The sequence below is a fragment of the Stylophora pistillata genome, chromosome 2, assembly GCF_964205215.1.
Source record: "Stylophora pistillata chromosome 2, jaStyPist1.2, whole genome shotgun sequence".
NCBI lineage: Eukaryota > Metazoa > Cnidaria > Anthozoa > Scleractinia > Pocilloporidae > Stylophora > Stylophora pistillata.
The window spans coordinates 53453529-53477044 of record NC_142520.1 but is presented as its reverse complement, the minus strand read 5'-3'; the positions used below and the strand labels follow the sequence as shown (position 1 = coordinate 53477044).

The window sequence follows — 23516 nt, the reverse complement described above, 5'->3', positions numbered from 1 at the left end:
CAGTAAGAATCTCATTTGAGATGATGGACTAAAAGGACTGTGCGACTTAACTCACCTTTCCTCTTTCTCCTGTATTTTTGCTGATAATAAAATCTCTCCGAAGCTCATATAAGCTCTCCACCACCCACTCCGGCAAAGCGACCAAACCTTTTCCCGCCCTCCCTCACTCGGGAAGCTTTGCTACCTCTCATGACTGGAGAGAAAGTTCTTCGTAATTCGATACTCGGTGTAGCTTTCACTGTAAGCTTGAGAGTCACCGAGTACAGTTTATAACAGATTTCGCCGCTGTTTCCTTCCAAGTTTACCCTCTTTTCAGGTAAGAGATTTGTAGTTTAGATCCTCGCTTGTACTAAGAATGATGAGCGATGCCGTTTGCATGCAGCATTCCTCAGTGAGGGGCTTACAGTGTTCTTTCACATATTTCAAGATGTTCTTTACGATAATTCGAAAGTGCGATTATCGATTTGTCTTCTGTTTCAGAGGCTTTGAAATAAAAATATCAGGTTAACAGGCAAAGGAAAGAGCTGATCATAAAATAAGATTTTCTGTTTAAGGGGAAGCTTTTGAGGGGAGATTCCTTTAGAGTTTCGAGGAAATTATTCAAGTCAAAGACTAAATACTTCCGTTATCATCTGGCGTCCCAGATCCGAATACTTTGGTAAATTACACTCCACGGTTCAAAATTTTTTTCGAGATAACCTGTTTGAATTGATGTTGTTAATCTCATTGATTTCCATGGTATTTACCTGATTTCAACATGAAGATGTTTGGGTTGAATGGTCGAGCGCAAGCAAATATTTGATATTCAGGAATTTCTCAGATGCATGATCACATGATTTGGAATAACCTTTAGCACAAGTGAGCTATTTAAAGACTAAGAAATTGAGCTCCCCCTACGCGTTCGTGGAAATCGAAATCTTCTAAAAAGTAGGGAAAGCTCTTTAAATATCACTCCCATTTTATTGAGAACTTGCTGGATTACGTGAAGGGCGAAAAAATACGATTGCTCTTTTTTTTTTTAGAAACCTTTGAACTAGATACTTTTTAATAGTTTCCTAGTTTTCAAAAATTTTTTTCTTTTTTTCTTTTATATAGTTGCTGTGATACCCCTCAAGGTTTTAGCAACTTTAATAAAATTATGTAGATGTAGATGAACTCAGATATTTGTTATTCGCTAACAATCTTTCTTGATGAAACAAAGAAACCACAGCATACATGTAATATGCATTTTAAGCCAAATACTTCCCAGTACCTACTCAATGGCTTTGATTATTATAGTTTAGTATATACTAAAACAGTGGATAGTGTTAAAGGCGCGCTCTGATTGGCTAGTCAAACTCCGAATATCCTTTGCTATTTACCTCTGAGCAACTCGGGAAAAAATGGCGTGCCAGTTTGCATCCATGACAAGCGAATAAATCACTCAAATAACGACGAAGCAGTCCCTGAAAACACAGAGAAAGCAACTAAATTTGGTTTGGCCGTGTTTAAAGGTAATGGTAACCGGGAGTTTATAGAAAAAAACCAACGAAAAAGGTTTTGTTTACAAATGCAAATTAATATTGTGTAACCTCACTTGGTCACTTGAAAATCAAAGTTGAATGGTATTTTTTAAAGAATGGTTTCAAAAACAGAAAGAGTTTGGAACACCATTTGAAGAAATGTTGCCCCCAGAGCTAAACAAATGTCTTAGGAAATTTTATCTGTCAGCGAAAAAACGTGACGGCAGTTTTTACAACAAAAAAATCACTTACTGCGATCCGAGCCGCGTTGGATCGTTATGCGCGGGAAAATGTTGGAATCGTTGCTGGAATTTATGAATTAAAATAAATTTTTGGTGGTGTATATTATCTCACTGTTTTAGTATATACTAAAACAACTATTCACCGAAGTGGAGGTGGTTAGCGGGGGATATTTACATAGATCTTCGAAATCTATCCCACTGCTGCCACCATGTAATATTAAGAAGCAGGACGAGACAAATATAAATGTCAACAGTTTTAATCAAGATGGCGGATCTATCTCAACGTGCTAGTCACGTGATACGTATACATAATCCACAGGGATACCATACTACACCTCCCCTTAAAGCTTTTACAGTAATCAAACAGACAATTATAAACGACATATCAAACAGTATAAGGGTCTACTGTAAACGAAAGCAATGTTCAAATGTTCAACGTTCAAGTGTCCTGAATAAGTCTCTGCGGCAGTTTTACTACTCTCCCTGAGTGTGTCATGTGCACTTTCGGGGTGTCTGGTTCAGCTCTGTAGCACCTCTCAGTAGGCCTGATCGCAGCTGTGGTCAGGGCTTTGCTGGTGGGCACTTTGGATTTTTTCCTCAGCATTTCTGTCTCAACGTTAGCTTCTGGTTGGGTGTCGGGTGTCTTTGTACAGGTATCTGCTGAAACTAGGGCTGCCCTGTTCCTTCGAAGCTGTGTTCCCTTGTCTGTTTCAACTATGTAGGATCGTGGTGATGAAGATGCCATTAGGACTCTTCCCATCTGATCTTGATCGCGAATCCAAACTTTCTCTCTGCTCTGAAGTTCCTGTAGGTCTTTTGCCTTGTATCTGCAGTCATGGTTGCTTTTCTGGTTGCTGTGGTAAAGTTCCTCTTTTGCATCTAGTTTTGCCAGGTCTTTCAGTCGTAGGTTTGGTTGTAGATTGTCAGGGAAGGTTGGTAACTGGGTGCGGAGTTGGCGGTTCATCAGAAGTTCGCATGGCGCCAGGCCATTGTGAAGAGGTGCTGTTGGGTATGCTAGAAAACCGAGATAGGGATCATCATTCTTTCTCAGGATATCCTTGACAGTACGTACCGCTCTCTCTACTTCACCATTTCCTCTTGCGTACGTTGGTGAGCTAGTAATATGAGTGAACCCGTAAATACTTGCAAACAGTTGGAAGGATTTACAAGCAAACTGTGGGCCTTTATCGGACACCAGTAAGTCTGGAATTCCGTGAGTTGAAAATATTTCTTTCAGGGCTTTGATTACTGACTCGGACAATTCACTGGGAAGTGCTTTAACTTCAGTCCACCTTGAGTCGTAGTTGACTACAATAAGATATTTCTTTCCCTTTAGATTGAAGATATCAGCGGCTAGTCTTTCCCATGGCCTGGATGGGAATGACGATGGCATCAGGGGCTCCTTGGGCACTGGTCTGTTCTTAGCACACATAAAACATTTCGTCACCATGTCTGTTATCGCTGTAGTAATTGCCGGCCACCACACAGACATCTTGCCTCGTGCTTGCGTCTTTGTTATCCCAAGGTGTCCTTGATGTAAGAGGTCAAGTATTTCCAGCCTCATTCCTGCTGGAATCACAATACGGTCATCATATAGTAGAATCTTGTCTATCACAGTTAAATGTTTCTTATTCTCCCAGTATGGACGGAGTATGGTAGATTTTGGCATGTACGCCGGCCATCCTTCTAGGCAGTACTTCTTGATCATCCTGCATACTTCATCCTGGTCTTGGGCTTCACTGATATCTTGCAGCCGCTTACGCGCTGCTGGAAGCCCTGCTATGATCTGTTGTGTGAAGCTTTCCACTTCCTCCACAAGATCTATGTTCTTCGCGGCTCGGTAAATATCCACCACTAACCACCTCCACTTCGTTGAATAGTTGTTAATTAGACTCACCATAACAAATCTGACTAGTTGAGTGCATTCATTCAGTATCCAATAGTGTGAATTTCACGCAATAAAATGCACACCCGATTGGCTCGAAATTAGCCACTCTCATGCAGACTCAATTAGTATCAAAGAAGTCTACTAACTAAACCCATCCTTAAATCTACTCATCAATGCGTGGTTGCATGACATGTGATTTGTCTTCTGTTTCAGAGGCTTTGAAATAAAAATATCAGGTTAAACAGGCAAAGGAAAGAGCTGATCATAAAATAAGATTTTCTGTTTAAGGGGAAGCTTTTAAGGGGAGATTCCTTTAGAGTTTCGAGGAAATTATGCAAGTCAAAGACTAAATATGTATGTATCGGACGTGCAAGTGCTGCTCTGCCAAATATCCTTTTGATTTGCTTGTGGTTCTTATGGTTCTTGTTCTTATCGCTCCGAAACCATACGGTGAAACCATATGACTATACAGATTGTAGTGTTTCTTTTGGTTTTCTACGAGAAAACCAGCAAAGAAATGGCCATGTGTTCTTCAGTCCGTCGTGTTGTGTCCGCCATTTTGGGAAACTTGCTGTCGTGACAAGAACAACGAAGAAAAGGGCCTTTGCTAAAAGTAGGATACCCTACTACAGCAATCACTCCACGATGTTCAATATTGAAATTCTTTGCTCCCATGGAGATATTCATCCTCATCCTGGTCCGAGCCGTGTAAGTCATCGGAATCCTGACGGTAACGTGGCTTATAAAAATCGACATCGCAAACCTGATATATCTGTCTTCTATGCTAATTCAAGAAGCTTAGTTAACAAGACGGTCCTGTTGGAATTGGAAATTACTACTTATCGTTATGACATTATGGTCTTCACGGAAACCCATTTAGACAGAACAATGATAGACAGCGAATTGTTTCCTTCAAATTACACGGTGTTCAGAAGAGACCGTCCTCACAACGGCCGTAAAGGTGGTGGTGTGTTAATAGCTATGCGGGATACAGTAAAAGTGTTCCAAAGAGAAGATCTTCTATGTGATTCCGAGTTACTTTATGTACACATAATCTTGTTTCAGGAAGCAGGAAAGTTAACTTGGGGGTCTTTTATAGGCCACCCAAAAGCGACATTAATCCTCTTCTAGATCTGCAAACAGCCCTAGACAGTGTTCTTTCGACACCTAACTCCGACCTACTACTCTTGGGAGACTTCAATTTGCCTGAAATAAACTGGGAAACTATCTGTGCCTCAAGGAGTTCAGACCACACCACCCTGTTATGCAAAATTATTAACAACAACTTCCTTACCCAACTAGTCAAGGACTCAACTCGAGAGGAAAGCATCTTAGACCTAGTTCTTGTTTCTTTGCCTGACTTAGTACATGACCTGACGGTTGGTCAACCTTTCTCCGATCACAACTTGATAAATTTTTTTCTATTGAGATCCCCTCGAGGGTATCGTAGGTCCAGGAAATTGGCCTATTCCTTCAGAAAGGCAGATTGGGAACGTCTTTGGAATCTCTTGAATTACATCCCTTGGCACTGTGCTTTTCTTGAAGACAACATCGACCTTGTTTGGTCTGCATGGTCGGATCTACTACTATTGGCTGTTGACGAGTGTATTCCAAAACACCAAGTTATAAGATCCACAAATGCACCATGGATTGACAACAACCTTATCAAACTTTGCCAAAAAAAGAAACTACTCTACAAGAGGGCTAAAAAATTGTCTATGGAGTCTCACTGGGTCAGTATCGTAAGTTTAATAATCAGCTAAAAAAGAAATGTAACTCTGCGCGATAGCAGTATATAAACAATTTGACTGAGGAGCTAAAATCGAACACTAGCCCGAAGCCTTTTTGGAATGACGTAAAATGCAAGAGAAAAGGATCAAGCGATCTACTATCCTTGAAAGTAAACGATAAGTTTCTAAATGATGATATTAGTATAGCAAATAGCATGAACCATTATTTTTCGTCTGTATTTACTGTTGAGGACCAAGCTAACATTTCAGTTTTTGATTACGTTACTAACCAGAAATTATGCAGCATTTATTGTTCCCCTGAAGAGATAAAAAAAATGCTGAAAAGTTTAAATATCTATATATCCCCAGGGCCAGACGGCATATCGCCACGGATTCTGAAAGAATGTAGTCAGGTGTTATCATCTCCGTTAGCGTTACTTTTGAATACATCTTTTTTGCTGGGTCAGCTATAAACAATGTGGAAAAATGCCAATATTACACCGGTGTACAGAAAAAGGAATAGGAATCTTAGAGAGAACTATCGTCAGATTTCACTAACGTGTATTCTATGCAAAATCGCGGAGAAGGTGGTGAGGAATCGAGTCATTGATTTTTGGTCTGATCAAAATCTTTTCAACCCAAATCAATTCGTGTATCTCAGCGGTAAATCCACTCTATTGCAGTTGTTAGCTTGTTATGATGACTGGGCTAAAGCTAGAAATTGTTGTAAACCTACTGACGTTATCTTTCTAGACATGTCCAAAGCTTTTGATAGTGTACCACATGAGCGTTTATTGCTTAAGCTGAATAGGTACGGCGTAGATGGGCCTTTACTGCCGTGGTTTAAACATTTTTTGACAAACAGAATGCAACGCGTTGTTATTAGAGGAAAGTGTTGGGATTGAACGTCAGTGAAGTCCGGGGTGCCCCAAGGAACAATTCTTGGCCCTTAATTGTTTATCATCTACATAAATGACATCTCAACAGATTTGACATCTACTGTTAAGATTTATGCGGATGATACTAAAATCTACCGAACAATCAGTTCACCAGATGTTGATATCCCTGCCCTGCAGAGTGACCTAGATCGATTGAGTATATTGGCAAATAAATGGCAAACGCACTACTTCAATCTGGATAAATGCGAGGTCATGCGTATTACACATAGAAAGGATAAAACTAAACCAATTTACTCGCTGGGGGGGGGGGGGGGGGCAATTTAGGTCAGTAGAGAACACTAAGGACCTTGGAGTAACCATCTCTTCTGAACTGTCCTGGGGCTTGCATGTATCTGCAATGGTAAACAAGGCAAATATGGTACTAGGTATCATGAAGTGGTCCATCGGAACTAATAGCCAGTACGTGTTTTCGCAGCTCTATAAATCACTGGTCAGTCCCATACTGGAGTATGCGGCTCCTGTTTGGAGTCCATATTTGATTAAGGATATTATGGCTCTAGAAAGGGCTCAACGAAGAGCTTCGTGACTAGCTTTAAGGCAGAAACAAGGCGAAATGAATTACGAACACCGTTGTAGCTTACTAAAATGGCAAACACTAGAAAAGCGGAGAGAATTTCTATCTCTGGTTAAATGTTATAAGATAGTTTTTGGTATTGATCACCTCTCTTTCCCAGATTTCTTTGTGTTTCCCAATAGGCGTACAAGAGCTAACCACAACTATAAACTTTATCTGAAAAGAGCAGTTTGTAATTGTTACAAATATTGTTTCTTCATTCGGATTGTGAGGAAATGGTATAGCTTGCCAGGATACATTGTCCACGCCGAATCATTGTCGGTTTTTAGGAGTAGACTTAAAATTTATTTGAATATTTACTGAATATTTATTGAATCTCTAGCCTTTAAATTTTATCTTTTGTATGTTTTTAGTAAGGGAAATTGTTTTATACAGGGCTAACCTCACCATTTTCACGATTTTCCCTTTTCAGGATGTATTTTTTACATTTGCGTTCTAGCTTCCTTAATAAATGTTATGTTATGTTATGTTATAAATACTTGCGTTATCATTGGGCGTCCCAGATCTGAATACTTTGGTAAATTACACTCCACGGTTCAAAATTTTTTTCGACGTAACCTGTTTGAATTGATGTTGTTAATCTCATTGATTTCCATGGTATTTGCCTGATTTCAACATGAAGATGTTTGGTTTGAATGGTCGAGCGCAAGCATACAGTTGATATTCAGTAATTTCTCAGATGCATGATCACATGATTTGGAATAACCTCTAGCACAAGTGAGCTATTTAAAGACTAAGAAATTGAGCTCCCCCTATGCGTTCGTGGAAATCGAAATCTTCTAAAAATTAGGGAAAGCTCTTTAAATATCACTCCCATTTTATTGAGAAATTGCTGGATTACATGAAGGGCAAAAAAATACGATTGCTTTGTTTTTTTTAGAAACCTTTGAACTAGATATTTTTTAATAGTTTCCTAGTTTTCAAAATTTGTTTTTCTTTTTTTTTATATATATAGTTGGTGTGATACCCCTCAAGGTTTTACCAACTTTAATAAAATTATATAGATGTAGATGAACTCAGATATTTGTTATTCGCTAACAATCTTTCTGGATAAAACAGAGAAACCACAGCATACGTGTAATATGCATTTTAAGCCAAAAAATTTCAGTTCCAGTATTTGGCCAGTTGTCTCTTGTTTATGAAAACAACAAATACTTCCCTGTACCTATATACTCAATGGCTTTGATTATTACAGTTTAGACTCACCATAACAAATCTGACTAGTTGAGTGCATTCATTCAATATTCAATAGTGTGAAGTTCACGCAATAAAATGCACACCTGATTAGCTCTGAATTAACCACTTTCATGCGGACTCAATTAGTATCAAAGTAGTCTACTAACTAAACCCATCCTTAAATCTACTCGTCAATGTGTGGTTGCATGACATGTGAGAAGCATTGTGATGTAAATCGAACCTAGCTTGTGAGTCAGGGAGTGTCTACTACAAGCCGAACAGCTAGATTGTGGGAAGAGATACAGAGTTTGGGACAACTAGGTCCAGACAATTCTAGCCATGCAGTCATAATGGATGGAAAAAAAGACTTTTGAAATGTAGAATTCTATAAGGAAATTGAGTGAAGGTTTCTCTTGATTTAAGTCAAAAATATGTGTGACAGTTTAGGCTGCCACAATAGCTCAGTTGAATAATGTGGAGCAAGATTTTTGACTATTTTGTAAAATTGGCTTATATGTAAGTTCTCTCCTGATACTGAGAGCCTTCCAAGCAAGTTCATCATATACCTTTGTGAAGCTGGTTCCCTTCTTAGTTATACTTTAAACATAAACAAAAAATTATTATCAGTTTTCTTACTCTTTGTAATTAAATTGTTTATTGCATCGACCACATCATTACATGACATAATGTGTACAACAACTTTTGCTGACCTAGATCTCATGCGAGATGTATCATAAATTGAAAATTGTTGTCTCAAAAGCATCATGCTGGGTGACAAACTCTTCAAAAAAAGAAAAAAAAAAGAATTAAAAAACAAAAAAAAATTAAACACAAAAAGGCTCTTATTCTGTTTTTTTCGTATTCCAAACAATAACTTATGTCAGAGAGAAGGACTTATGATATCAGTTTCTGTTAAAGAATCAGGATCATCTTCTGAGTAATTTTCTGTGTCAATTGGAAATGAAAACATTATTAACAGGGGATAAAATGAAGTGACAGGTCTGGAAATAGCTACTTGGTTTGAATATTTTCAGCTTGGAAATCATTCATGTTTTGGTTTATATTACAACTGTTAAAGGTTATCACATCCAAACATAACCAACCATAGATTTGCACTAATGATTTCTTTCCTGTTAGATATTAACCTTTACAATAAAAGTAATCTTCATGTTGTTTTTAAAGAGTCAGGAGAACTCTGTTTTAAAATTCAAGTATTTTCTTGTTCGTAATAGCCTTGTTGTTAACATGTATAACGCAAGCAGTTTATTTTTTGACAAAAAGAATTGTACAGTGAGACTTAAGTCAATATGTCTGACATGAAAATAAATAACTAGAGCTCTTACAAATAAGCAGTGTTTACTCAGAGTGTTTAAAAGAACACTGAAGAGTGGATGGCTTCCAAAGATTGTACTTAGAGGAATAAAATATAACTCATTAGTTTGGTTTAGTAGAAGTTAAATTATAAACCTCCTTTTTTTTCATTTGTGGTTCAATGGTTATAATGCAAGAGCAAGTTAGTTTAAGTTACTCACCTTTAATGACAGCTTTTATTTTTGTTGTGACAGTTTCCCATGAATGAAATGGAATTTCTTTCTAAAGAAGAGTTAAGAAGAAAGATGTTAACATCTTTGGGAGGAAAGAGTTTAAAACTCAGTGGGCGAAGTTTGCATGAATTGCCTGCAGCTTTGTTTGAATTGACTGAGTTGGAGAAACTTGACCTGTCAGAGAATAAACTTACAACAATACCTGAAAGTTTGACTCAGCTGAAAAAACTCAGATGGCTGGACATCTCACATAACAAACTAACCATCCTCCCTGATGCTATTGGGGAGATGGTGGAGCTGAAGAGACTGGGGCTGATTGACAACCAGTTGACTGTGTTGAGTCCAGCTATAAAACAGCTGAAGAAACTCGGACTGCTGATCATCTCATATAACAAACTAACCATCCTCCCTGATGCTATTGGGGAGATGGTGGAGCTGAAGAGACTGGTGCTGAGTTACAACCAGTTGACTGTGTTGAGTCCAGCTATAAAACAGCTGAAGAAACTCAGACTGCTGATCATCTCATATAACAAACTAACCATCCTCCCTGATGCTATTGGGGAGATGGTGGAGCTGGAGATACTGGAGCTGAGTGGCAACCAGTTGACTGTGTTGAGTCCAGCTATAAAACAGCTCAAGAAACTCAGATGGCTGAATATCTCACATAACAATCTAACCATCATCCCTGATGGTATTGGGGAGATGGTGGAGCTGGAGGAACTGTGGCTGAGTGACAACCAGTTGACTGTGTTGAGTCCAGCTATAAAACAGCTGAAGAAACTCAGATATTTGGATGTGAAAGGGAATCCTTTTACAGTTGAAGGAATAAGAAGTGTTATGGAGCTAAAGGATAAGATTCTTGATGTGTATTCAGATGTCCCAGGTGAGTAAAGGAAATTCCTCTTCACATTAATGTTGTTACATGTGCATTATTTACTAAATAATTATTGGTTCTAATGGTTGACTTGCAAGTGGTTATGCTGCTTGTTACTGATAATTACAGGCAGCTGACAATAGTTTTATAATAAAGGTTGAGAAGAATAATGAAGTAAATGCTGTCACAGTTATACTGTATGATCGAACAAAGGTTGCATCATTTTAGAAATACATGACATTTGTACTGGAAGTTTTAGTTATATTTTGAAAGGTTTATTTTAACGACTTGGCTGACATTGAAATTTAAGTTGAACTACAGTGTACTATAATTTGAGAGGGAATTTAGGAGGGATTAAGTTTATTACAAATCATTTTACAGTAAGGGATTATTGTAAGTTGTAATTTTTGCTTTCTAGTTGATTGGAATTTAAGAAGTTTATTGCAAATTATTTCACAGTTGTAGGAATTGCTGTTGTAATTTTTGCTTTCTGTTTATTTGATTTTAATTTTAAAAGGAAGAATTAAGTTTATTACAAATCATTTCTCATCCAGGAATATATAGTACTGTAAGTTGTAACTCCATAATTTTTGCTTTATTTTATTGGAAGTTATTAGGAATGTAACAACATTTAGCTTATCATACAGAATTTATGGACTGATATGATTTTAAAACGAGAGTTTAGGTTATTGAGAATAAAACGTTTGTCTTAACTGGTCAGGAGTTATTCTGATAATTGTTACACCATAATTTATGCTGTCCTTGTAATATTTTAGAATCTATCAATTGCTACGTTTTGGGAATGTGAGTTTTCTTTCTGTTTTCCAAACACCATTTGGCAGAATTGACATCAATTATTGCCTTTGTTTAGTTTGATCAGTCACATTAAAATCAATTTACTCTTAATGTTTCATTTCATTGAGTCAGTTTATAATAGTCATTGTGTATGTGTTTACCTAACTCAACGATGCAAAGATTTTTACATGTATATACTAGCATAGTTTCTAACTTTATGCAGGAAGGACATGTAATTAAATTGACTTATCAGGCCTTTTTCAGATTGTGTTTGAAACATATAAAAGCAGAAATTGCTTTTCCTTTAGGGTTATTATAATAATTACAACTTCCTCTGATTAGCCTTTTTCCTTTGCCTCAATCACGATGACTTTTTTAATTAGACCGTGTGGATAGACAAAGAGCGCAAGGACCAGCAGCACAGTTGGCTTATGAAGAGGCTTTAAAAGATGGATATGTACAAGTTTACCGTGGTCGTGTTATACTGGTTGGTCAGGATCGCGCTGGTAAAACCAGTCTGAAGAAGAGTCTTCTAGGCCTTCCATTTGACCCTAAAGAACAGAGTACTGAGGGGATTGAAGTGGATCCTTCAAAGTGTGAAATTGATGTTGACCAAGCTGTCAAGAACTGGCAGTTGACCAAGGAGAGTAAACCAGGACTGGTTGAATGTTCAAAAAATGTAGCAAAGATTGTGGTTGGCAGAATGTGTGGAGCAGATATTTCTCAATTTTTAAAGGAAGAGACAACCAAAGAAGGAGAACTGAAATTAGAAGATGAAGTTGAAGGTGTTTTCAAGTCAAAGCAGGTTTGAGAGTTTAATAAAAATGCTGAGAATTTTATAAAAGGAGATGGGAGGAAAGCAGCCAAATCAGCCTTTTGAGAAATATTTCTTTTTAAAGAGAATGAATAGGATTACAACTTGCTATTTTTTAAAATTGTTTTCTCTATGAAAATTCTAAATTTCTTACATTTAGAATTGTGTCTGAAACAGTCTCAGTTTCTTTTGGATGTTTTCACAAAAGTTTAGATGAGACTAAATTTTATTTACACATCAGGTAAAAAAGAACTGCAAGTAATTTTTGTTTAAACATCTTGAATGAAGGCATACATGCAAAACTTTTACTACAAAAATGAGGGGCATCTTTTGATTTTTTCATTCTTCAATTGCTTTTCCATTGGTGTCTTCTCTTAACTTAAAGGAAACTTGAGATTTTTTTCTCCAATTATATATAAATTTTTAGTTGTAACTATTTTTTATTCTCTGATATAATGTTTTCATAACTCTTTTTACATTTTGGCTATAAAATACTTATAGAGGAGCTTAAATGAATGCATGTTATGCTAATGCTTCAGTCTCAACAAACATTTCTTGGTCTGAGCTGACTATCTCCATGGTGCGAGGATTTGCTCTTCAATGTCTTATTCTATGCAATTAAGTTTCTCTCTCTCTAAAGGCTCTTACACTTGAGATGTCAGCTTCAGAACTCTCTACAGTAGCCAATTTACAACTTCAACTCAGTTGGTAAACCAAGTTATCTTGTCATACCCCCCTCACCAAAGCAGTACAACAGATTTTTTAGAAACTTGCCCCTTAAAATTATTCTAGACTGAGGTGATCATAATTTTTTACAATTTAGCAGCCTGTTCATAACATCAAGTTTTGAATACATAATTATATACACTTAAGTGAGCATAATGTTTCATTTAATTCTCCATTCAGGTTGAGGAGGATGAAGGTTTCACAGATATTCTGCAAAACAATGCCAATGAACATTCTACTGGATGTAAAGGTGAAAATATGCAACCTGAGCCTGATGTGATGATTGATGTTTATCAACCTTCTGATACTGTGCAGCATGTTAATCAGTGGTTAAATTATGCCAAAGGCAAACCCATCAAAAGTGCCTTACTCACAGAAGAATCGTATGTTACAATGGACGTGTGGGACTTTGCAGGGCAGCACTTGTACTATGCCAGCCATCCTATCTTCCTATCACAGCGGGCACTATACATATTGGTGCACAATCTCAGCAAGCCTCTGGATGCTCCAGCTGAGCCCTGCGTGAGACAAGGGAGTAATGATGTGAAGTTGGAAAACCCTAACAATGAAACAAACATGGAGAATTTGCTCTCATGGTTGGCTACAGTACACAGTGTTTCCCTGGCCAATGATGACACAGATGATGATCCACAACACAAGCTGCCCTACCTTCGCCCCCCAGTGTTCATTGTTGGCACACATGCTGACAAACCAGATAAAGACATTGCAGTAATAAAGAAACAAATTCAGAAGAGAATTTCTGGTATGGAATATGAGAAGCATGTGGTCAAACCCTTATTCTGCATTGACAACACTCAGAGTCCTAATTTGATGAAAAAATTTATCCGTAATATTGGAAAGCAGATTGGAAAAGATAAAACAGGTAAGATAAATGATTTTATTACACGACTCGGGCAGTCAGAGGGCCTATAACTAAAATCAACCAATCAAAATGCTCCATTGCCAGTCCAATATATAGTATTGGACTGGGCACTGTCCCGAATGATAAAACAGGTAAGATAAGTGATTTGATTTTGTATCCATAACCATAGGTTACTTGCAGTAATTGTTGACTTTATAATTGTATAAAAGCTTATCTTTGGGTCAATTTCAAGAACACTTGATTTGTAGCAATTTTTGTAACCAAAAGCCCAATATTGGGAGATGGTTGACAAGCATTGAGCATACAGTAATTATTATCTGACTTACATTGTGACATGTTATCCAGCAGCAGGCAGTGTGTTGTGCTTCATTATAATTTGAATTGCAAGTAGATAGAGAGACAGAACATTCTAGTGGAAGTTGAAGAGGGATTAAATGATATTACTATGGTGGAATGAGTTAGGACTTAATTATGGTGGAAAAAAGTCAGAGTTTGAATTGCAAGTAGATAGAGAGACAGAACAATTTTTCTAGTGGAAGTTGTAGAGGGATTAAAAGATATTACCATGGTGGAATGAGTTAATTAGGACTTGATTGTAGTGGAAAAAAGTCAGAGTTAAAGAGATTGTCATCTTAGCTCAGTTCTCAGCTGTAAAATCTCTGCAATTATACAAGTATAAAATTATGCTATCATACTATGCTCATTGTAAGCGCATGTTTCTGTGTTGTATTATGCTTTGAATTCCTTTTCTAAATATATCCTGTAGAGCAAGAAGGAAAAGTAGATGGTATAAATGAATTACAGAACACAATCCTGGAGGTGTTGAAACAAGAGCCTTATATGGGAGAGAAGATACCAGTGAGGTAAGTAAAAAACACAATTTATTCGGAAAAACCCCAGTTCATGCACTTCAAAATCGATTTTTTCCCTCAAATCAGCCATGATAAAGATGGTACGCAGTGTATTTAGCATAATTTTATGTGCAGATAAGTAATAAAAACTATCCTTCCACCTCTGGATTAAATCGTGGATACATCAAAATTTGCAATACTATAGATTGTACAAATGCGCAGCAGTTGCTTCAGTGCAGAGAAACAAAATTTAAATTTGTGTCATTACGACAATGTTATAATTCTAAAAGATAAGAAGATGTGATTGATATTTGAGTAGGCACAGTTCTTGGAATTGACTTTGTATGTTGCAAAAAATAATCATGTCTGTTGTAGTTGAAAGTTGAAGATAGTATGATTGAGGCAATACATGTATTAACACTTGAGGACTTTAAACACATGCATGTCTGGCTGAATTTAAGACCCAATTTTATGCCATAATGCATTATAGGTATTCTGTTGCTTTGTAGGTGGTTTCTGTTTGAAAAAGTGATTGAAGCTTTGGTCACTAAACAGATTTATCACAGAAATCTGCAACAACTTGAGCACTATGCAAGGAAAGAGTGTTTCATGGAAGTTGCAAAAGACTTTGACTCCATGATCAGTTTTTACCATGGCCTGGGGATGATAATCAAGCACCGCAGCACAGTTGTACTGAAGGCTCAGTGGTTGATTGATCTGTTCAAGCAGCTGATAACCATTCCACCTTTCAATAAACAGGTAGAAAAACTATTTTCATTTTAGAAAGACTAGCTTACTTGGAAACTGTTGTTCAATAAATTAGAACAACAGGAAACTAAGCAGGATGATTCTTCGAAGAAATGAGCACTTATTTCAAAATCTATAGAGAACATGTAGAGGGGTAGACGGCATCGACCAGCGGCTCTTCTGATGTCAGCCGTAATGTCATTGTTTGATCTGATTGATTGCATAAATACGCCCCAGTACTTGAGGGGCTAAACTGTGCTGCGAATCCAGTTTTCCTCGATGTAACCGACGAACTGCTGTGAAGACTCCGTCTTAGCTTCTGGTTTTAGGCTACCGATGGTTGCGGCAATGTGTTATAATTTGTTGGGTAGGAATCGACCAGAGGATTGGGGACCAACTGATCGAAAGTGGGTACGAAATGTCTGAGCCTAGGTACGAATCGTGTAGGCACGAAAGATCCGGCATGGTTACGAAACGACTGGATACCACCTGTAAACGTGTGTCTTTTATTGTTTATTGTTATAATCATATGATTTGTTGACCTCACACTATTTTATGTACTTTTTGCAGCTTGTCAGGCCATTTATTGATTTAGCCTTTTTATTTACAATTAGAGACTCGCATTAAGTTGCTACTGCTCACAATAATTGTATTCACACAATTGAATAGTTCTTTTTGCATGTGCTAGTGAGCGTATTCACCTCTGAGCAACCCAAGATACAAACTTTCTCACTAGGGTTTCATAGCCGACCATTTCGGTGTATTGATGGAAATAAACTTTTATTACTTGTAAATGTACGTGGGAAACATTCAAAAGGAACATTACGTAGCCTTTCCTTATCAAGAATTGTTGTATTGTTCCACCTACGTTTTCTAGAATCCCCTATATGCTAAGTACTGGCAAGAACTTGAAGGAAGTGGCATCCTCAGCATGGAACATGTTGATCATGTGTTCTCCAGCTTTATTGGACAAGGAATCATCAAAGAAGACATCTTAGACATGATGGAGCGATTTGGTTTGATTGCTAAGTTCTCAGTTTCCCCAACTGACGTAAAGTACTTTGTACCAGCTCAGCTGAAGTCATCACCTGATAAACTCTGTAAGACGAAACCGTCGTCAGCAGATCCCTGTCCATTGTATCTCCTGTTTGTCCATGGCTTCGTTCCTCATGGTCTCTTCTTACAACTTGTCTCACGATCCATTTGTTGGTGTTCAAAGACATGGCCCACGCATCAACCTACCCTGTACCAAAATGGAGCATGGTTCATCATTGGCAAAGATATTCATGATTTTGTCCTGATATGCAAAACAGGATTTGTGAAGGTAATCTTGAGACAAAGAACACAGAGTCATCAGGTTGTAGGACAGAACTCCGCCGAACTAGCAAGTGTCGTTCGTGAATTTCTTGAAGACACCCTTCATAATTTGTCACAAGAGATGCCGTACCTGAGGGGACTACAGTATAGGCTGTGTGTTGCATGTCCTTACTGCCACCAAGAGGCAGAAGAACCAAGTCGTGCATGCTCAGACCACGTGAAAACCACGTGCACCCACGAGGACTGCTTCCACCTCATTGATGCAAATGAGGGCCGAGCGGAAATATGTAAAAGAAATATCGATGATAAAATACTTCCTCCCTGTGGATTGGGGAAATGGTTCTTGAAAAGAAGAAGGCAGGTATGATCGATGAAAAAGATTTTTCAAGTACAGATTTCTAGCCTCTGATTCATCTTTGGAAGTTCTCTCCTCCATTTGACTTGATGTGATAATCAAATGTTCATTGTTGCGATAGGTAGCCCTAATAGTTTATATCCAGTGTCAAATATTAGTAAGAGAATCTCTATCACGATGAAATTATTTTTGACGTTTATACTTTTCTGTTTTCCTTCGGTCAAGTATTGACCAACATATATTGATATCATAACACACATAATATGTTATGTTCTGTAATTGTTTTAATCCTAAATGACGTATTTTTCTTCAGGGTTTATCTTCAAATGTGGCTGCTAGATCGCTAGGTGAAGCAAGTGAAATTGATCCAATGAAGTCTGACACGGCGTTGAAGGTGACTCTCCTGGGCAGTGAGTGGAGTTCATCAATGGGAGGCTTGTCCACCATAAACCGACAGCTTGCCATTCTGTTGGCCAAACATCCGCAAGTGGACGTCACTCTCCTTGTTCCACAGTTTGCCTGTTCTGAAGAAGAGAGGAGAATGGCAACGAGTCACAATGTATCCTTGAGAGAGGCACAAAGACGCCCGGGTTATGCCGACCGCCTTGACTGGCTGAGTGCCCCACCGAGAGATCTGGCCATTGACATAGTACTGGGTCATGGAGCAAAGCTGGGTAAACAAGCTCAATTTATTAAAGAATCGCACCAGTGCAGGTGGATACAGGTAGTGCATACTGCACCTGAAGAACTTGGAATGCACAAAAACTATCCTATGGCCATTTGTAAAGGTGAAGAGAAGAACAGAACTGAAGTGGAGTTGTGTAAGTTGGCAGATGCTGTGGTAGCAGTTGGACCGAAGTTAACAGACGCTTTCTCCGCTCAGCTCTGCTTATGCAAGAGTCACGAAGACATCCTTGCACTGACTCCTGGAATTTTCCTTGAATTTTCAGACGTAGAACAACGCCGAAAGGAGAGCAAAAAGTTCAAGGTACTGACGTTTGGCCGTGGTGATCCAGAGGACTTCAGCCTGAAGGGATACGATATCTCTGCCAGAGCAATAGTTCAACTGAGAGACAAATCTTACTGTCTCATCTTCGTGGGTGCACCTGACGGTAAACAGGATGAGGCTGCAGAAAATTTGCTAAAGTGTGGAATCGATAAAAGCCAGCTGACTGTGAGGAGGTTCGTAAAGAGTAAAGAAAGATTGAAAGAATTATTTTGTGAAGTTGATCTCTGCATGATGCCCTCCAGAACGGAGGGTTTCGGCCTGACAGCATTAGAAGCTTTGTCTGCTGGTCTTCCCATTCTTGTCAGTGGCAACTCAGGATTTGGTGAGGCATTGTGCACTGTACCATCAGGCAAATCATTTGTTGTGGATTCTGAGGACCCTAAGGAGTGGGCAATAGCAATTGCTGGTGTCCGACAGAAGGAAAGATCAGACCGCCTTCATGAGATTCAGCAACTGAGGAGTTCCTATGAAGAGAAGTTCAGCTGGGAGAAACAGTGTGACATTCTTGTGGAGAAGATGGGGGACATTGTTCGTGGTGAGAATATTTTGAATATCCTTCAAAAAGTGTTTTTGGGGACGACTCAGCTTTCAGTCCCTTATAAAGCATCATGGAAAGCTGGGACACTACAAAAATAAATGTTTAACCTGAATAGTAATCAGTTGTTTTATTGTCTTATTGGTTGGTGTAATATTAAAGAAAAGGTTTCTTTTTATCTTTTTAGCTTCTAAAAGACAAGACCCAAGATTTAGAACTCAGGAGGGCGAAGATGTGGATACGCCAACCGAACAACTAACAGTTGATTCATTACTGACTCCAAGTGAGTAACAAAATATTCATGACGCATGGCAATTGACATCGCCAAAGAGTAACATACAGGTTTGAAGAAGATCCAACATTTCTCCTTTCCTTTTCTTTCAACTTCAGGCCAGCTACGGTTTTTGAAAATGGCACTTGTGATAATATTTTGCACTGCGGAAGAGAGATGTTCTTTTTGTACCTCTGCTTTCTCCGGTTATGATCCAAAGACATGTATACACTAATTTGATTTTCTTCTACTTTCTGATATGGGCGGATGACGTGGTGTAATTTTTGTTTTAGTCAATTGAAGTTTTTATTGCATTTCACCAGAAAGCAAACATAAATTGCGTAAAACAGGAAGACTTGGGGAAGACTTTCAACTAAAATTTAACTGGACCTTTCTTTGAAGGAGTTTTGATTTTGATTAAAATACTCGTCGCAGTTAGCACATGTGCTAACTGCGACGTCAAAGCTCTTTGAAATACTAAAGGTGTAGCTATGAGTGAAGACGCTTAATGCAATTGCTTTTCCGCGATCATCTTTCGCCATCATTTGCATTATTGTGGAATATTCTTCGCCGTACCCTGGTATATTTTTTTTTGACAAAGCGTCCAGGCCACAATCGTTCTTAAATACAATTTCAAGCCTTCATTCTTCTCACTGCGAGCCGTCAGTATTTACATCGTTATATATCGCTAAAATGAGTAACCGGCGAATTTTTATAGGGGAAAGCGAGGCGTTGTTTTCGTGACTGGCCAATTGTTTAAGTTTCTGATGGTTTTACCTCTCATCTGTTTGGTAACTACGCAAACATTAATTTGTAAAAATCATTGTGTGTACACCCCTGAACGTTAAAAATATATCAAGTCGAAGGAATAGTTTGTGTTATTATTACTTAAATAACAGTTTTCAAAATTTCCAGTCTGCATTCTGTACCCAATCTGCAGTCTGTAGTTTGCATTTTGCACCCAGTCTGCATTTCGTACCCGGTTTACAGTCTGTATTTTGTACTGACCGATAGCTAAAATGTGAATTCTGACCATTCACCCAACATCATCCCAGCAGTTCAAAGTAAAACCAAGTAGTTTCAACTGTATCAGGGAGTTACCCATTGGAATTTAATTATCTTCAAAACTCATTCCAACGCGATGTATCCACGACTTATTCACAGTTTCCTTTGATTTTTCCCGAAACGAAGCCCAAGTTTAAATGCTGTTGCTATCAAAACGTGTATTTGTACCGGCTATTCAGAGTGTAGTCGTTTTCCGAGACAATAATGAAGTAATCTGATATTAATGCGATTAATCCTTCATTTATACGAGGTGTAACCCTAACCGCGGTTTTCATTAAATAAATGTACTTCCCAAAATTTAATGTAGTTTAGAATGCGGTATTGTCAAAAAACGGCTCCGGGGTTCGTTTTCCAGTTCTGCAAATATGTCAGAGTGGAAACCTTGTCGTAAATTTTTCCTCATTGCATCTTCTCTCTTGACTTTTAGTATATTCGTTTGCAAATAAAAAGTCACAATTTATCATTTCAAGGCTCAGTAGCTGGACAATACACTGGTTGTTCAGTGGTTGAGGCCTTTTTCCTTTTTTACCCCCAAACTTCTCTGTAAAGATGGGGAATTGTTTCGTTTCTTTCATGCTGTTTGTTTAAAAAAACTTTTTGTCCCTTCTAGGTTCTCTGGACCGAATCATCCGGGAACTTCAGCAGATGCAACTTGACGCAAGCAAAGTCAAGAGCAGAACAGATCTATCATTGGGGCTGAGGACTACTGCATCAGACAAGGGCTTCACGATATCTGACAGTCAAGGATTAGGAAACTGCATGTTCTATGCCTTGTCAGAACAACTGGAAATTGTTAAAGGAATCAAAATCACACATGGCACATTAAGACAAACCTTGGTTCAGTACCTCAGAAGTAACCCAAAACTAGTGAGTTGATGTTAATATGTCGAACAGAGTTTTTCACTTGCTGTTCTTTTTAAGGTTAAGTGTGAAAACGGGACAACACTACCAGAGCATATCACAGTGTTCACGGCATAATTTTATTATTTAAGAAGCTGCACAATGATGTTGGTTACAGTTGAATCCATTTGTTACTTAATGTGGCCTCCGAAGTAGCAGACTTTTACGGTTTTAGTCATTTAATATTTCGGTTTTAAAAAGTGCCTTCCTTAAATATCTATCAGATAACACTAAACAGAATTCCAGTTATTCTCTTAATAATGGATCTTTCCTGTTTTTTTTCTGTTTGTGAATCCTTGTTGTTCCACAATAAATTACTAATTAACGGTCGTCTCGTATCATTCTTAAAAAAATTACTCCATGACTCGTACTCCGCGCGCTCAAGTTCCTATCAACAATCCTCTTTAAGTTTGTTTCTTGAACTGATTTTCTTACAGCCGGATGGAACAGATCTGTTTCACTTTGTCCATGGATATCAAACATGGACTAAGTACTTGACACACATGGAACAAGATGGCGCTTGGGGTGATCACGTGATTCTGTGTGCCGCAGCAAACTGCTACGAAACGTGCATTCGTGTGGTCAGCAGTCTACCCAATAGTAATGATGTAATGATTACGCCACATTGTCCAGTTGACGAAAGCAAAGCACTTGTACTGGGGCATATTCATGAGGTGCACTATGTCAGCCTTCAACCCGCTCAAGGTACAGCTCATTACAGCACAGTTAGTAATTTTAGGCTTAGTTTCATAACAGTGTATTTCGTTTAACGTGTTACAAAGAATTATAAATCTTCCTCGTAACTCTTAGATGACAGTAAATTCAAGTTTTAACGTCAAGGCTTTTTCTCCATTTTCCTATCCATTCTCTTTCTTTGCTTATTTAACATACGTGATCACGGGGGTGGTTTTCATAAACTTCTTTCCAGCACTAATTGACGGTTTATCGCCCGCTAGACTGAAACGGCATTTGATGAAGTTTATTCTCCTTTGCTTTCTAATCGTTCTGTTGTGTTTTTTGTTTTTACAGGTTAAAAGACAGGCTATCTACACAGTCATTATACTCGGCCCAGACCTCTGTAAAAAAAACCCGGCCGAGTGAAGATCTCTCCAAGCGTTTGCCGTTGGGCGAAAGAGGAAACAAACTCTTTCAGAAGTTTAAAAGTTTTCTCTTTTGATGTAGTCTCTCTCGTTAAATTGAGTATTTGTCACGGTGCATATAATTCTCTAAAAACAGAAAATCATCAGAATCAGACAATTCACGGAAAAATGATTTCGTTATGTTACTGAAAGCACCAGAAAAAATTTTTAATTTCGGTGCGGTTTAGACTGGAGATGGACGGTGGACGAGGTGGATGGTCAATTTGAAAACACGCAACTTGAACAATTCACGCGGAATATTTTTCTCTCCATAAAGAGCGATAAAGGATTTGTAAATAAATTTCAATGTTTAAAGGGAAGGTTTGAAACATTTCGTTGGTGTAGATTTATTTCCTAAATACTTGCTGTGCTTGTATACGCATCTTGTAAACCCAGCTAGAGCAGTTAGTGCTCACAAATCACAAAAATATCTAAACAAATATTTTTTTTATGACACGATTTAGGGATACTAGCGTTTCTTTCCTCCTAGCTCTCCCCTCAATGCAGCTTTGTTAATACCTATTCTAAATTTCCGATAAAAAGAATTCAAGAATATCTGCAGCTGTTTTGGACAGCACCCGTGATCATAGCCACACCGTTGACTGGGTATGGGAGATGGGCGGGAACGGGGAGGGAAGATAAGAAATTTTATACGGAGAGTTATCGAATGTACAAGTGATAGTTTATTGGCAGCGAAAGTAAGTAAGTGCACCCCTCCCCCCTGATTATTTCCTCTCCTTCCCTCCCCTTCCCCCTTCAGTTGCAGCGACCCATTAAGGCGAACACTTGGTGAAAAACTGTCGATGGAGATAGCAATGATTAGGAAGAGAATTTTAGCATTAGTCGTCTAAAATGGCCACAGTATCAACCGTTAGCTGTGAAAGCCACCTTCCTAAGGAGGCCCTCATTTGATTGTCGCATCTCTAGTAAAAGGCAAGATTAGCGACCGTGACATTCTACTTATCGACCAGCGATTGAAATGAATATTCAAGCTTCAAAACCTAGACCTTGTAGAACCTCTCTTTTGAGCCATTCGCTTTAAGTGCCTCCATATTAAAAGATAAACCACCATTATTCCACTGGAAAGACTTGACCCTTCCAGTTCAAATTCCCTTCCCCACCTTGGTAAGGTTCAAAGGACGACAGTCAAAAGCCCGTGGGTTGCCCCAGATGTGAAGCTGCGAATTAATCGGTGTACAACGTCACTGACACCGATTCAACAATTTTTTTAACTTGAAAATCTTAAAAAAGAAGTCAATTAGTACGCCAAGTAAAAATAATTCGATTGAGTTAATAACCACACCTACATAAAAAAAGACAAACTCGTGATCATTAGTGACACTTTCTCTACAATGAATTTCGAGCAGAAAAACGCAAACACGAGGTAAAAAGGTTGCAAGGAGATGTATTTTCAAACAAAAAAACTCGATATTTGGATTTTAAAATACTGATGATTTTCAAAAGCGTACCATGGGCTCCAAATTAAATGAAATGGTCCCGTTTACTTAAACTATACCTCGATCCTTCCTATACAAATCTATAAAATTAATAAGGGCCTGCTTTCTTTCGCGCTTTTCAAGAGCAACTTTATTGGTCTCTACTCGGGGCACTGATATCCAC

At 38.2% G+C, this 23516-nt stretch overlaps 3 protein-coding genes across 2 annotated transcripts in view; 2 read left to right on the top strand and 1 right to left on the bottom strand.

Annotated features, from left to right (window-relative positions):
* Window positions 1-23516, bottom strand: part of LOC148740330 (uncharacterized) — a 191029-nt gene that overhangs the window by 10477 nt on the left and 157036 nt on the right.
* Window positions 1-23516, top strand: part of LOC148740337 (uncharacterized) — a 129723-nt gene that overhangs the window by 44835 nt on the left and 61372 nt on the right. The gene's annotated exons all lie outside the window — the stretch shown is intronic.
* On the top strand, window positions 254-22216 carry LOC148740339 (uncharacterized). Its single transcript, XM_088750458.1, has 12 exons — window positions 254-316; window positions 9637-10498; window positions 11668-12089; window positions 13005-13707; window positions 14474-14570; window positions 15068-15317; window positions 16183-16983; window positions 17291-18521; window positions 18709-18804; window positions 20468-20724; window positions 21195-21462; window positions 21787-22216. Exons 2-12 carry the CDS (start codon window positions 9643-9645, stop codon window positions 21789-21791), a joined length of 4986 nt encoding a protein of 1661 aa, XP_088606584.1. The 5' UTR covers window positions 254-316; window positions 9637-9642; the 3' UTR covers window positions 21792-22216.

Excerpts from the sequence above, each read along its gene's own strand:
- LOC148740339 (XM_088750458.1), top strand. The coding sequence starts at position 9,643 with ATGAATGAAATGGAATTTCTTTCTAAAGAAGAGTTAAGAAGAAAGATG. Across the intron at positions 12,090-13,004 it reads GTGTTTTCAAGTCAAAGCAG|GTTGAGGAGGATGAAGGTTT; the intron begins GTTTGAGAGTTT and ends TTCTCCATTCAG. Across the intron at positions 18,805-20,467 it reads TGATTCATTACTGACTCCAA|GTTCTCTGGACCGAATCATC; the intron begins GTGAGTAACAAA and ends TGTCCCTTCTAG.